This window comes from Lichenostomus cassidix, chromosome 5 (assembly GCF_008360975.1).
Source record: "Lichenostomus cassidix isolate B80296 chromosome 5, HeHo_3.0, whole genome shotgun sequence".
Classification (NCBI taxonomy): Eukaryota; Metazoa; Chordata; class Aves; order Passeriformes; family Meliphagidae; genus Lichenostomus; species Lichenostomus cassidix.
Genome location: NC_139486.1, coordinates 25,205,998 through 25,219,612, shown reverse-complemented (window position 1 = coordinate 25,219,612; position 13,615 = coordinate 25,205,998). Strand labels below are relative to the sequence as shown.

Sequence of the window (13,615 nt, the reverse complement as noted above, 5' to 3'; positions counted from 1 at the left end):
GCTCTACAGTGAGCATGCTTTGCCTACACCCTTCAGAATACCATGGCATGGCAAGATTCCCAGCCTCTGGAAGCTTATAGTCAGAACTTCAGAATCTGAGGAATTCAGTTAATTCATATCTAGCATCTTCATGGGGGAAGGGTGGTCAGACCACTGTTAAAAGGAGTGAGGGGAGGAAGCAAGAGCTGGAGTCAGGCATGGGCATGTCTGATGTAGTGTAACTCTGAATTTCACCTTAAATTAAACACTGAAATGCCTGTACATGTCTTGGGCTGCATGACCAGCAGCTGAGATTTGATGGAATGGATTTCACCACAGCCCTACAGCAGTCAGAGTGCTGAAGAATACAGTTTAAAGTATGTGCATAACAAAAAGCTGAGGTGCAGGTGATCATTGGGCATCCCAGGTTTTCCCCCTAGGTTTGCCAGCAAAGACACAATGTGATGATGTCAGAATCACTCACTGCCTACCAGAAACCCAAGCACCTGACACTTCTGATCTTTGTTAAATACATTGTGAGTGTACACATCAGCTGTGTGATATGTAGACAGAGAATGTGCAATTCTTCCTGGAAGAGCTGGACTTACTATACAAGAGGTAAGTCAGGAACCCAGCATTACCTGGAAATACACTGAGCAACATGCAGGAGTATGGTGGCTGTCATGAAGCATAAAAGCATTTCTAAAATCATGGACTCATAGAATATGCCGAGTGGGAAGGGATTAAAATAATTTATTACAGCCGTTAACACAGCAATGTCAAGTCCACAACTAAAACATTAAACCACATCCCCAAGTACCAAATCTACACATCTTTCAAATACCTCCAGGGATGGTGACTCCACCACTTCCCTGGGCAGCGTGTTTAAATGCTTGACAATGCTTTTGATGAGGAAAGCTTTCGTAATACCCCATGTAAACCTGCCCTGGTGCAACCTGAGGTAACTTCCTCTTGTCCTGTTACTTGGGAGAAGAGACAGACTCCACCTGGCTACACCCTTCTTTCAGGGAATTGTAGAGAGTTATAAGGTCTCCCCTGAGCCTCCTTTTCTCCAGGCTGAACACTTGCAGCTCCCTCAGCTACTCATCAGATTTGTGCTCAGGACCCTTCACTAGCTCCACTGCCCTTCTCTGGACTTTCTCCAGCACCTCAATGAACACTAAGTTTAGCTCCTCGATGGACACCCTGCATACCAGATGCTGACCAAGCCAATTCTCAGAAACATCTGAAACATTTCAGGCATTGTGCCTCCCTAAACAAGCAAAAAAAAACTTTTCCAAAATAAGTGAGAAGTGTAAATTCCTAAACTGACTGCCTGATCAGGCAGATATAAGCACCAGCAGAAAAGATGGGGGGCATTCATCCCAGTGTCTGCAGGAATCACCCTCTTATCCCACTCGTGTCATTAGAGTGCCTTCATTACGTTGTCAAATAGCACCCTCAGATGGCTCTGCTTCATATATCTCTTCATCAGACATTTTTTTTCTTTTCCTTTTAAGATCAAGAAAAGGAAATAGATCCTTACTGCAATGCTGACAATTTCTAGTGCTTCTTTCTGACTGCAGAGAAAAGCCCAGGGAGATTAATAAGTCTAATACAAGATTCCAGAAAAGGAAGCAGATGAAAACTCTTAAATGGTATTGTATTAATATAATTTCTGATTATACAAAAGCTTACTTCAAGATTTATTGAATCTAACTTTTTTAACATGTAAGATTGTTATATGGCCTCTAATTCTTGTGGCAGTTTTCTATACATTTTATAATACTGAGATTTTCTTGATTTCACTAGGAAGCAGCGCATTTGGCGATGAACCAGTGAGCTGTGCAATTAACTTTGAGCTTCTGTGCTGATACACAGTTTATCTCACACTATTTCTACAGCTTTGGTTTTCAATATATCATGAATTCATGCATCCATAGCAGTTCCTCGCACAGTAAGTTCTTAACCACTTTCGTGGAAGCTAACAGCTGAAATCAGATGCTTTAATGATTGCAAAAAAAGGAGAGTTCGTGCTTCTGGCACTGAGGAGAGCATAAAATAACCCAATACGGCAATTTCTCATCTAAATGGTGGAGTCTGGATTTCTGAGTTAAATCCTATGGACAGAATGGAACTGTACAAACATCTCAAGAGAGTATTTCAAACTGTTTGACACTTTGGTAAACTATAGTCAGGTTCACTCCTTGAATAATTTCTTCATAAGGATTCATATTTTTAATAAGAGAAAACAGTAAATTGATCAAAAGTGGTTTGGTTTGTGGGTTTTTTTTCTTGTTTGCTCTCTGTTTATGATAAGGACTAAAGCACACTTCTAATACGAACGAATAGGACCAGAGGAAAATCAGAACTAGCAGTGAGCAAAAAAGGTGATGAAAGGAAGTGAAACTGAGGTAACTGAGGTAAATAATAGGATTAGAGGAAGCAAGTGAGCAATTTCTGCATGAAGGGCAGAAGGGGGGAAATGCTTTGGAGGAGATGGGACACTTAGAGCAAATCAAAGGCAGGGGAAAGGCTTGAGTTTGTAATTTTCATCTTTAAGGAAAGAGACACAGCAGGCCACTTACACCTGTTCAAAGGGAACTAAATGTTACTGTCTATGAAAATGATGAATTCGAATCTGAGAATATTTTTATTCCTTTTGCATGCAGTGTTACTTGTAACTTCACTACCATTAAATGAACTTAATGTCAGTGATGACAGATACTGTGTTACCACAACAGCCTTTCTTTCATACTGTGCCCTATATTTGGAAAAGCAAGCCTGATAACATTATAGGAATTCCCCAAAATAGATTAAGTGAAGTAGTTGCTTCTATAACCTTCACTTTAATTTTCAGACTGTAAAAGATGTATTTCTTTAGGAATACATTCCCACTAGCTGGAAATCATATTTTTAAAGACACGTGTGAAAACATCAAAACAGATAGAAATATTCTGTATTTTTCTGGAGAGCTCCAAGTTTATAATAATAGAAAATTATCTCAGACTAATATTACAAAGTAGCTAGAATATTTATCTCTCTCAAATGCTGGTGCAAGGTTGATGAGATGGTCTATGATTATTTCAGGATTAAGCACTACAATAATAATCTCATTCCCACTGAGTGCTCCTAAATACTCTCAGCAAACCCATTTGTCCCTCTTCCTTAACTGTGATCCCATCTCTGTAGAAATAAATAGCTCCATAAAACTGGGTCAAGCAAACAGTTTACTCTTTCCTACAGAGACTGTATATGTTATATACATAATACCTTCTTCCTTTGACAACTATTTAATCCAGTCTGTATTAGCCTGAAATATGATGCAGTGTGGGGAAAATGAGAACACCAAAACCAAGAAACTAACAAAAAAGAAAAACCAGATCCTAATGGGAAACTTAAGGAATAAAAAGTAAAGTGTTAGCAGAGGAAAATATAAGCTTTAAAAAGGTACTAATTATTCCCTCCAAATATGCCCTTTTGTAATTAAAATTTTTTATCTCATACCTCAAAAAACATGTGCATGTTCACATTAATACTGTAAAATGTGACTAACAAAAATCCTATATTCTTGTCCGTTAACCACTGAAGGTGATCCAAACACTATTTTAAGAAGAAATTGAGAGATCTGTATTTGCACACAATGTAAGATGCTGATGCAAAGAGAAATAACTCTTCTCATCTTTCCACAGTTTGCTATTACAGCAGAAAAACTGGTTATTAACACCATTGCTAAAAAAACCAACCAAACAAAGAGAAAACCCAGGTAAAATCTTACCTTCACTATTTTCCATAGAAAACAGCTGTTAAACTAATGTAAGATTCTGAATTACTAATAGTGTTAAATATATATTTACGTATCATTATTACATTGTGCACAAAATAACTGCAGATAAACACAGAGCCAGTCACATGCTTCTTAAATCTGATGTGCACAAAGCAATTACTGAAAGTATCTAAACATTGTATTTTCTCTCACCACAGCTCTTTTCTGGAGTTTTCCAAACTGTGCACAACTCATTTGACAGGATCACATTTTGTACCTGAATGTACAATAGCTGAAAGCAGGTACAAGAGCTGAAAACAATTATGATGCCTGCATGTAATTGCAGTGCTGTATTTTGGCCTCATGCTACACAGTGGGATGAGAGACATTTTTTCTCCCTTCTGGTAATCAGGAAAACAAAAGAAATTCATAGCTGAGATCGTTGACTGTATTACCCTAAGGAAAAGCTGTAATTGCAGTCTGTCCATTCTATTCAGAACGAAATAGAAGGTGAAATACTTTAAACATCAATACCACAGTGACCTAAACATCTTCCAGGAGAGGAAATCCATCCAGCTATGCAAGAAAGCAAAGAAAACTGCTTTGATATGAATACTCCAACACTTCTTCAATCTTCTCACAAAGGTCTATGGCAGGTGTTCAGTTAGGAACTCCCTGGAAGACCACCTAACTCTTAAGAAAGTTGTCATCGTCCTCGCAAAACTGAGACCAGCTATAGAAATAAAATTGGTTTTTATTACTACTAATTTTGATGATGTCTACTTTTAAATGTTGTTCAAGCTGTTTTGTGAAATTACATTGGCGATGCTGCATTCTAGGCTGCTAAAATTGTAATGGAGTTGAAGTGACTGAATTAAAATCATGAGATCAAAGCAACTGCCAGAATTATCAAAAGGTTATATATCTAAATATAGCTTGTCCTGAAGATACTTCCAACCATTGCACCTGTTGAACTAAATTGATAAAACTGGCTAGAATCAAAGCCAGGTGTTTTTGTCAGGACAGGTAAAAATAAAAAAAACTGGTTATCACACCCAGCTTGTAAAGTCTTTATATGTACAAAATGAAAACATTCTTTCCCATGTCCACAGATTTTCTGTGTTGGGCTATTCCACAGAAACCTGAATGAGCTGACCTTTCATCAGAATAACCCAACAGTCAGAGATGGCATGCAGGGCCAAACATGTTCAGTGGCCACGCAGGCTAATACCATGCATTTGTTTCCTATGGGTATTCTACAAGATGCCTTTCTACTTTAGTCACACAGAATAAATATTGTTTAGGAATTCTGGTTACTTGGAAGGAGAGTTCTGGGAACTGATTTTGAAGTGTGGATGCAGGGAAATAACGCAGCACTACAAAAAGAATTTGTCAATGCAGACAACTGAAAACCCTCAGGTGACAGATTCTGCATCAGTATATTTAGTGAAGAGCTAAAATTATGCTACTTCTTCTTAAAAGAATTTATGCAGGCAATGAATTCTGTGGACCGGAAAGTGCTTCATCTTTAAGTCACGCTTAAATAACAAGGCAGAGATTCAAAAATATGACCATGAATTATATTTGTCACTTGCAGTCACCTAATTAAGAACTACACCCATTCATCCTCACTCCTCGTGTAATAGCTTAATTACTGTATTTGGTGTAATCAAAACCCACACATTTTTAACGATTGTTCAAATGCAGCTTAGGTACCTCGCTCCATATGACATGGCTAACTAAGAGCACTGTTGTAGCAGGGCTTCACTTTTGTAGGAGTAAACCCCATTTCACTGATAGAGCTGTGTGTTCACATTTCATTGCATGAAAGCATTGACACAGTTGAGACTGTGGAATCAGTATGTTCAGGCAGAGCAAAAGATAACATAAGCCCAGTCATTACAGCTGCAAGCTCCTACTGAAATTAAAAGAAACAAATCCTCTGCTGTAACCCTTTCCCTGCCACCAGATGTACAGGTCTCCATGAAAAACTGCTGCTACTAAACCTTCTCTGCTTCTCTGCACCTTGTTTGCTACATGCACTTTCCATTTTCTGTTGAAACAGCCAAAATGGAAGAAAAGCTTAGCTCTCACATCAGCCTTAATAGAAAGTCACAGATGAAAGCAATGCAGCCATTAAGAGGAAGAAGACACAAATAAGGCTCTCTAAACTGGTTCTTGAAATCACATCTCTTTTTTCAAGCCAATGTATACCCTGCAGCTGTGCTCACCAGAGACTAACTGATGCTTTTAACCTTCTGCATAATAGAAAAGCTTTCGAGGAGCACAATATTACAGTGGTTAGTTTTTCTAAATCAAACTTCTACAATCACAAACAAAAGAGAGGGAAAATAGATACTAAAAGGTACAAGTGGAGATTGTCCGTAAACCTTTACAGAAGATAGTAGGCAGATGGTAGGGATTTGCAGTGACACAGCTGTTTTTAAAAATAAAGAGGTGGAAGAGGAGAGGCATGATTACAGTTACACATACATTTCTAAGCCTGTACACACAAGAATAAAAATTAGGCTAGCAGTGGGAAATTGAAATTTGTATATGATTTTATAATCTGAATTGACATTTAGAAACTTCTAAAATTATCAGCAGCACCTTCAAGTTTCTTTTTCAATCATTAGTTTTCTAAGTAACTATGAAGTAAAGCTGACAACATTAACCAGAAACATTAACCTACAATGAGATATTAAAGACAATCACAGAAACTTAGGAATGTTAAAATTACTTTCAGTGCCTCCAATTAGCACATTTTTTTTCTGCAAGACAATTCTATTAAATCATCAAACAAACATAAATTATGTCACCTGTTTGAACTTCCTATTAAAGGATCTAATTTTTAGTGTTATATTTATTTTTCAGATGTTAGTAGTAGAATGCATAGATAACTAATGCAAGGAAGAGTAAGATGCTATGGAGATTATTGCAGATTCAACAGCATGGGAGGTGAGGCAGGGAAATGTCCAAATTCAATAGTGTCAAGCACTGGATATGCATTTAGTAAGAATAGAACATTTTTAAACTAAACAGTAATTTTTATTTAAAACTTCAGAGTAAGACCTTTCATTCTTTTTTTTTAATGCATATGCGCATGTATGTTCCCCACAGCCACAATTTGTTAGGTTAGCAGTAAAATGTGCATTTTAAGTCTGCCTTCTCCAGATAATCCAGTGAAGCTGTTTCTTGACAGCATTGTTCACAAAATTAACTCTTCCAGATCACATATTCCTAAATTTAAGAAATTTTATATTAACAAGAGAGATACAACTGCTACCAAAACTATAATAATTTGATCTTTCTTCATGGAGTCAACTTTTTCACACTGCATCAGTTCACTTTCTTCCCTGTATTAGAAATGACTTGCCAGTGTTAACATACTTTTTTGCTGCATTTGCTACATAAAAGCCAACTAATTTTCTGAATACATGAGCTGGGGTCTAACAAAAGAAAAAAGTCTAGAACCATAGCCATCTCCAGAGCCACTGGTGCTGGCTTTTCCTACAATTGAATGAGCAGCAGGTGAAACCTGTTACAAAGATCCAGGTATTCCACAACTTCTCCTTCCCAGTATCTGGGGTGCTCCCAATCCAAAGACAAGAAGAAAGTGATTAGTGTAGGTGCTGTCTAGCACACAAACAAACTCAACAACTGAAGACATTTAAATTAATTTTATTTATACCAGGTTTTCAAAATCAGAAATATTTCAAAGAAATTCAGTACTCATAGACAGGTGCTACATTGATGATCTTTGATCCATCATTAGTGCCGTGTTTTCACTCTACAATCATTAACTCACCACCACAAACTAAAGGGAACTTACAGAAGTTTATAAAAAATAGGCAGACATGAAAATTTGGTTTATACTGGAATTGGCATAACAGAGTAAAGCTTATTACCAAATTGTGGCAATTACTGTATTCCATCACTTGTGCTGAGGGAATGGTAGAGCAGGAAAAGATTCTTCCACTTAGAGAAACACTTTGGGTTTTAACAGAGCATCCTCAAACTCCATTTCATGATCTGACTAGGAGTGATTCTTACACACTCAAGTCCATACAAATTTAAGCTTTGCATTTCTAAAATCGCCACAAACATAAACCTCACTTACATATTCAAGTCTTGATTTCCCTTTTCAGAGAAATCAAACCCATCTATCTATACCTCTTCCAGGATTTACCAAATCAAACAAAACAACTGCTGGCTTTGAATTATTTTTTTTAGAAGAAAAATGCCATTTCTGCACAAGCTACTCTCATGAAAAATTTATCTAACATTTTTTTTATCAATAACTGAAGCCAAGATATCCAAAAGTCATGTCTACATGGAGATACACAGAAAATATTCAACTTGAGAGGATTTTCCTCCACTTCTCAATCACAATGAGGCCCTCATCACTTTGCATAATGACAGAAAACAACAGCTGACAAACCATTTTGGAACAGATGCCAGCTGTCTCTCATTTGTTTTATAATTCAAACAGTAACAGTTCTGTAGCACTTTATTGGTTTTTGTTTTTTTGTTTTTGTTTTTTTTAAAGCAAGCCATCTGAATTGGACCTCGCATCAGTCAGTCAGTCAGTCAGTCAGTCATTTCAAGAACAAACTGAAGGCAGGCTGATCCTTTTGGATCCAAAACTTTAATTTGGTAGGAATCTTACATAAATACAGTTTGTGCTTCAATTTCATAGCTAGTTGGACTGAGTGAATATACACCTAAGCTAGTTAAAAAAACCCAAAAACCTATAATATGCAACTAAGAAGCCACAGACATTTTTCCAGACTGCAGCAGAGACAAACAATAAATTTAAACACAGTACTCCTTAAAAAAAGTTTACTGTCTAAAATGAAAATTCAAATGGTTTATTATAATTTAACATTTTCCATTTTGGCTTTTTCTAAAGAAACAATTCATTCCTTGTGAAAAATCAGTTAAAAGATAATTTCATTTTACTGTACTGAACTCAAGTCAAACATAAAGCACAAAGATTTTTACATTAAACTGGGCTTTGCATACAACATGAATGATCTGAAATAGACTATTTTGAGGAATAAAAAGTTGTGGGTTTTTTTTTTTATCCAGACAACATGCATACCATCAGTTATTTTGCAACCTTAAAAGGTACCTGAAAGGAGAGTTTTGTAGAACAAAACCAAGACTCATTAATACACTTAGTAAGTCAGTGGTCATCATGCCTTTTTAGTTAAAATCTAGTAAAGTTTAGTCTACATAGAACAGCTAACACAATGAGGTGTGCAAGTCATAGGGATAGCCAGAAGCCTGAAATAAAGTCTTAAAGTTCTACAGGACAAGAGAGCCTAAACAAAGTACCACTAGCTTACTTAAAGTATGTTGGGGGGGGGGGGGGGCAAGGGGGAAGAGAGAGAAAGAAAAAGTATTTGGATTATTATCTGCTTCTTTGTTGAGAACAGGCTATGGACTGAACATAAAGAACCCATACTTAAAAGCTCCACAGTTCCACTCTACCAACTTTTTAAAATAAGGTTAATGATAAAAGAGCATTCCTTCTAGCAGCATGTACAGTTCAGCTGCCAGTGGCTGCCTAACAGCGCTCCTTTATGCATACCAGGAGAATCATGTCCAGTTTTGCCATTTGTGGATAACGATGACAAGATACAAAAGCATGTGTTTGCCATAAATAGCTCTGGCTAACGGAGGATTGCTCACACAGAGCAGATCAAATTCTCTATAAGGAGAGCATTATTTGGCTCCCAGCCAAAACACGTCCCCTATGCAAGCCTCAGTAGTGGCAAACACTTTCCAGTTCTATTTACATAGAAGCTAACAAGTAGAACAGTTCATTTAGGCTAATTCTTGTACTGAGTCGGTCTAACTGCAACACTTGAGAAACAAAAATTATTTCCCAGCTTCGTATTCTGCATGTAACTATAATTACACATCATCTTACCAAGGAAGACACCGAGCTGTAAAAACTCGTGCAAGGTTTTACTCTGGCGTGTAGAACTTTAAGAACATTCAGGTATAAAACATACTGCATGGTTAATTATTTCATATTTTTAAGTTTCTGACACAAGTGTTTCATGGAACTAATGGTCTCCAGTAGTGGTAGCTTCTTTACTTTACGGTAAACTAGGAGCAGGTCCTTTATCGAACGGTCAGAACAGGGCCACAAAGTATTGTAAAGCAGTGCCTAAATCAGTATGAAAAAGTTGCATTATTTGAGATTAATGATTGTTTACCTTTACAATACTTTCCACAGAAGTTATTTGAAATATGCTTAAACACTTAAAAACTATATTTTCCAATGAAAACAAGGCAACATTCTGTAATAAGCCACAAGTTTTATTGCAACGTGGCCAGTTTTTGATCTCAAAAAACAATGTTCCATTTAAGGCTCTTTTTAATACAGAAATTGCCACCATGACTGATGTTTTACAAAACCTTAGTGTTTCAAGACTCATATGGTAAACAGATAACTTCTACTCCTGTTCAGTAGTGTACATTCAATGGAAAACGAAAGGCATCGTAACAGCTACTTCATTTATAAAGATATGCATGTAACAGGAATGAAACTGAGGTACTACAATAATTTGATGACACAGTTACAGCAACTTAATTGGCATTCCTTGGGGGGGGCAGGTCAAACATATTACAAAAAAGTGCTTTAAATGCATAGTGTTGTGTGCTGCCATGTCACAAAAATAGGCTTGTCAAGGCAGGTGAGGTGTATGAATGCACAAGAGCCTCATGGAACTGCAATCAAGTGCAACTGTAAGTAATACTGTAGAGAGTCTACCATCCGACCAGTGGACAATACTTTCAAGGCATTCAATTAGCTTACCCTTTGCTGTCTGCTAGACTATTTACATTAACTATCACATTCATTGTACATGTTGCAAGGAATGCCTGCAACGTCAGTTTTGGCCAAGAGCATGACGTGAAAGCATTCCTTGAATCCTACATAGAACTACCAGGATTAAACAGTCTAATGGCAATCACTGGTAGACTGCTTAACAATGACATCTCCTTCAGGGCGGTGGGGAAGGGACTTATTTTTTGAGGAGGGAAGGGGATGGGGAGACTAATACTATTCCAATTGAACGAGCTGCAGAAATGGAAGCTCCTTAGATCCAGATGGCACTTGTCTGTCTTTTTATAAGGGTTTTCCTTCAAGTGAAACTACCACGTTGCCTCCCAATTTCTCTCCAAGTGTTGAACGGTCCTTAATATCATCCAAACCATTTACTTGCCACTCATGTTTAATACCTGAAAGACAGATGGACAACAATGTACTTGTGAGAACCTCAATATCTAAATGGCATTGCAGTTAATGAGAAAAGCATTTCTAGGTCCATACCTGTAAATTTCTTTTTAATGGCATCTTTAGAGCTTGCGTAGATCATCTTGCTTTTTAAAGGTGCACTTTCAGGAGCCCTTTAAAGAAAGAAGAAAGCCACAACAACACAGTTATTAAGTGATCCAGTGGTAGCTTGAGAATATTCAATTTTAACAGCAAGCTTTGCTTTCACACACCAGAATATAAATACCAGGTCTTCTTTCTTAGATTCCTTTGTCTCATATGTGGCATCATACAAAGCGTATCGGCAATCATTCAAAGGTAGCAACTTCACAAAGGCTGTGTAGGGGTCCTCCACAGTATCACCAATGTCACCAACCAATATCTGCTTTGACTCCTCTACAATTATTTGTTTTTTGTCATCACTTAAGCAGAAGAGAACAGCTTTCTTTCTTTTTTTAATCTCTTCTGGGGTTGAAGATTTCCTTACTTTCATGTCATTAAAAACCTTTATGACTTCATCATTCACTGTTACTCCAGAAGCCTGTAAAATGAGATCAAAGGAATAATTTAAACAGTAAAAATTAACACTCACTAGAAAAAGATGATAGCCCACAGTGCTACATAAAGAAGTCTGCCCCCATAAGAATAAAAATACTATACTCAACCTGAACACATTATGAATTTAGTAATATTTGTGGGACTGGAGCAGAAGACATAAAGGAAGCGTAAATTCAGTAGTTTCTTGTTGCATATCTCAGCAACTTCAGCTGCAATTCTGGATAGCAGTTTCGTACAACTAGTCACACAACTGTACTACTCAAATAGTTTTCCTTTACCTTATCATGCACTTGGCTTATTTGGGGGGAGGGGAGAGGGAGTGATGAGGGAGTAGGAACTGAGCATAGGAGAGGAGTTTGTAATTTTCAGTTGGGATGGGAGGGGGTGGGGTTTTGGTGGGTTGTTTTTTGTTGGCACTTGCTTTGTTGGTTTTTTTTTTTTCTTTTTTTTAGTATAACAAACGCTACAGCAGCAGCTCACATCCAGCACTGTCATGACGCTCATTTTGCTGGGTGAGGTAAGGCTCTACGAGCAGCAGAAATGTTTTCTGCATTGTGTCAGCTTCAACACCGCGCCTTAAGAACTCCCGAATTTTACTTCATACTGCTGCAGGAGTATTGTTTGACTGTTCTTCGTTCATACAAAAATACCAATTACAACTGTACAGCTCCACAAAAGGCTCGCAAGCTGTTCAGAACACGAGCCTAAAGCAGCAAGGAAACAAAACACCGGCAGGGCAAACGGGGAGCTCAAGGCAAAAGGAAAATAATTTAGCAAACCCCACCGCGAGTGAGCGAGCGAGCTCAGCCCATCTGCAGCGCCCTTGCTCTCGGTCCAGCAATTACATCTGCCGAGGCGGGCGCTGCCAGCGCAGGCTGCCCGGGGAGGGAAGGCAGGTGCGCGGCTCGCAGGCAGCCGCCGGCTTTGTCCCCGGCTGCGCCGCCGGCCCCTCTCCCGCTTTGTTCCCGGGCACGGAGGGAAACCCGCCGCCCCGCGCCCTCCGGCCCTGCGCTCCGACACCCCGCCCGGCCCTGGCGCTCCCACCCGGCCGCTCCCGGCCGCCCCTCGGGCCCGGGCACCGGGCGGCGCGGCGGCGGCTGCCCGGGAGGAGTGCGGGACCCCTCTCCCCGCGCCGCCGCCCCTCGCCGCACCGTCGGGCACTCGCACGCCCGGGCGGTGCCGCAGGGAGCGCTGCGCCGCCCGCCCGCCCGCCCGCCGGCCCCCGGCCCCGGCCCCGCCGCCCGCAGCTGCCCCGCGGCCGCTCCCGCGGCCCCTTCCCCCCGCACCCGGCTAAAATTAGACTAAAATGGCCGCCGGAGGCCGCGGGGCCGCGCCGGGCCGGGCCTGCTCCGCTCAGCCCCGCTCGGCTCCGCCGGGCCTCGCCGGCCGCCCGCACCGCCCTCCCCGCCCGGCCGCGCCGCACCGCGCCGCGCCGTGCCGCCCTTACCATGGCGCCGGGTCCCGGGGCGGCGGCGGCTGCCTGCGGTGCGGGGCTGCTGCACGCAGAGAGCGCTGCGCTGCGCTGGGGGCGAGGCGGGCGGGGACTCGGCCGGGCGGGGGATGAGCCGCGGCGGCCGGGGAGGGCCGGTCACATGGGCCGCGCCGCCACCACGTGCCGCCGCCGGGCCGCGCTGGGCCGGCCTCCGCGGGGCAGGGCAGGGCCGGGCAGGGGCCGCGGGCGGCGGGGCCCGGCGCTCCGCACGGCGGGGGCAGCGTTACCGCCGGCCCGGGGATCGTCTGGCCTGCGCCCCGCAGCCTCGGGCGGGGCCCTCGGCGCTCTGGCTGCTGAGGGGGGCGATGCGGCCCCTCCGCTGGGCTTGGAGCGCCATGGAGGCTCGGAGCCAGCCACCGCCGCTCGCCCTGCCCCGCTCCGCCTGGCCAAGGAGCTTTCCGCTGCTCTGAAGGGCTTGCCCCCTGTTCGCGGGTCGTGGCCGGGCCAGGCTGCCCGCTCCCGCCCCACGAGCCGGCACAGGCGGCATTGTGTCTCTGCCGTGTGCCACGACGCCCTGTCCCCGCTCTGA

The 13,615-nt window shown here is 41.4% G+C and overlaps 1 protein-coding gene across 1 annotated transcript; it reads right to left on the bottom strand.

The window, feature by feature from the left end:
- Positions 1-7,410: 7,410 nt before the first annotated feature.
- On the bottom strand, positions 7,411-13,199 carry CFL2 (cofilin 2). The gene is made up of 4 exons (XM_085061908.1): positions 13,042-13,199; positions 11,270-11,577; positions 11,094-11,170; positions 7,411-11,002 (listed from the first exon to the last, which is right to left on the bottom strand). The coding sequence occupies exons 1-4, from the start codon at positions 13,042-13,044 to the stop codon at positions 10,890-10,892; spliced, it is 501 nt and encodes a 166-aa protein (XP_084918034.1). The 5' UTR covers positions 13,045-13,199; the 3' UTR covers positions 7,411-10,889.
- Positions 13,200-13,615: the final 416 nt, after the last annotated feature.

Coding starts and splice junctions, on each gene's coding strand:
- CFL2 (XM_085061908.1), bottom strand. Junction 11,171..11,269: donor GACCTGGTATTTATATTCTG/GTGTGTGAAAGC, acceptor CTTTCTTTAAAG/GGCTCCTGAAAGTGCACCTT. Junction 11,003..11,093: donor CATTAAAAAGAAATTTACAG/GTATGGACCTAG, acceptor TCTGTCTTTCAG/GTATTAAACATGAGTGGCAA.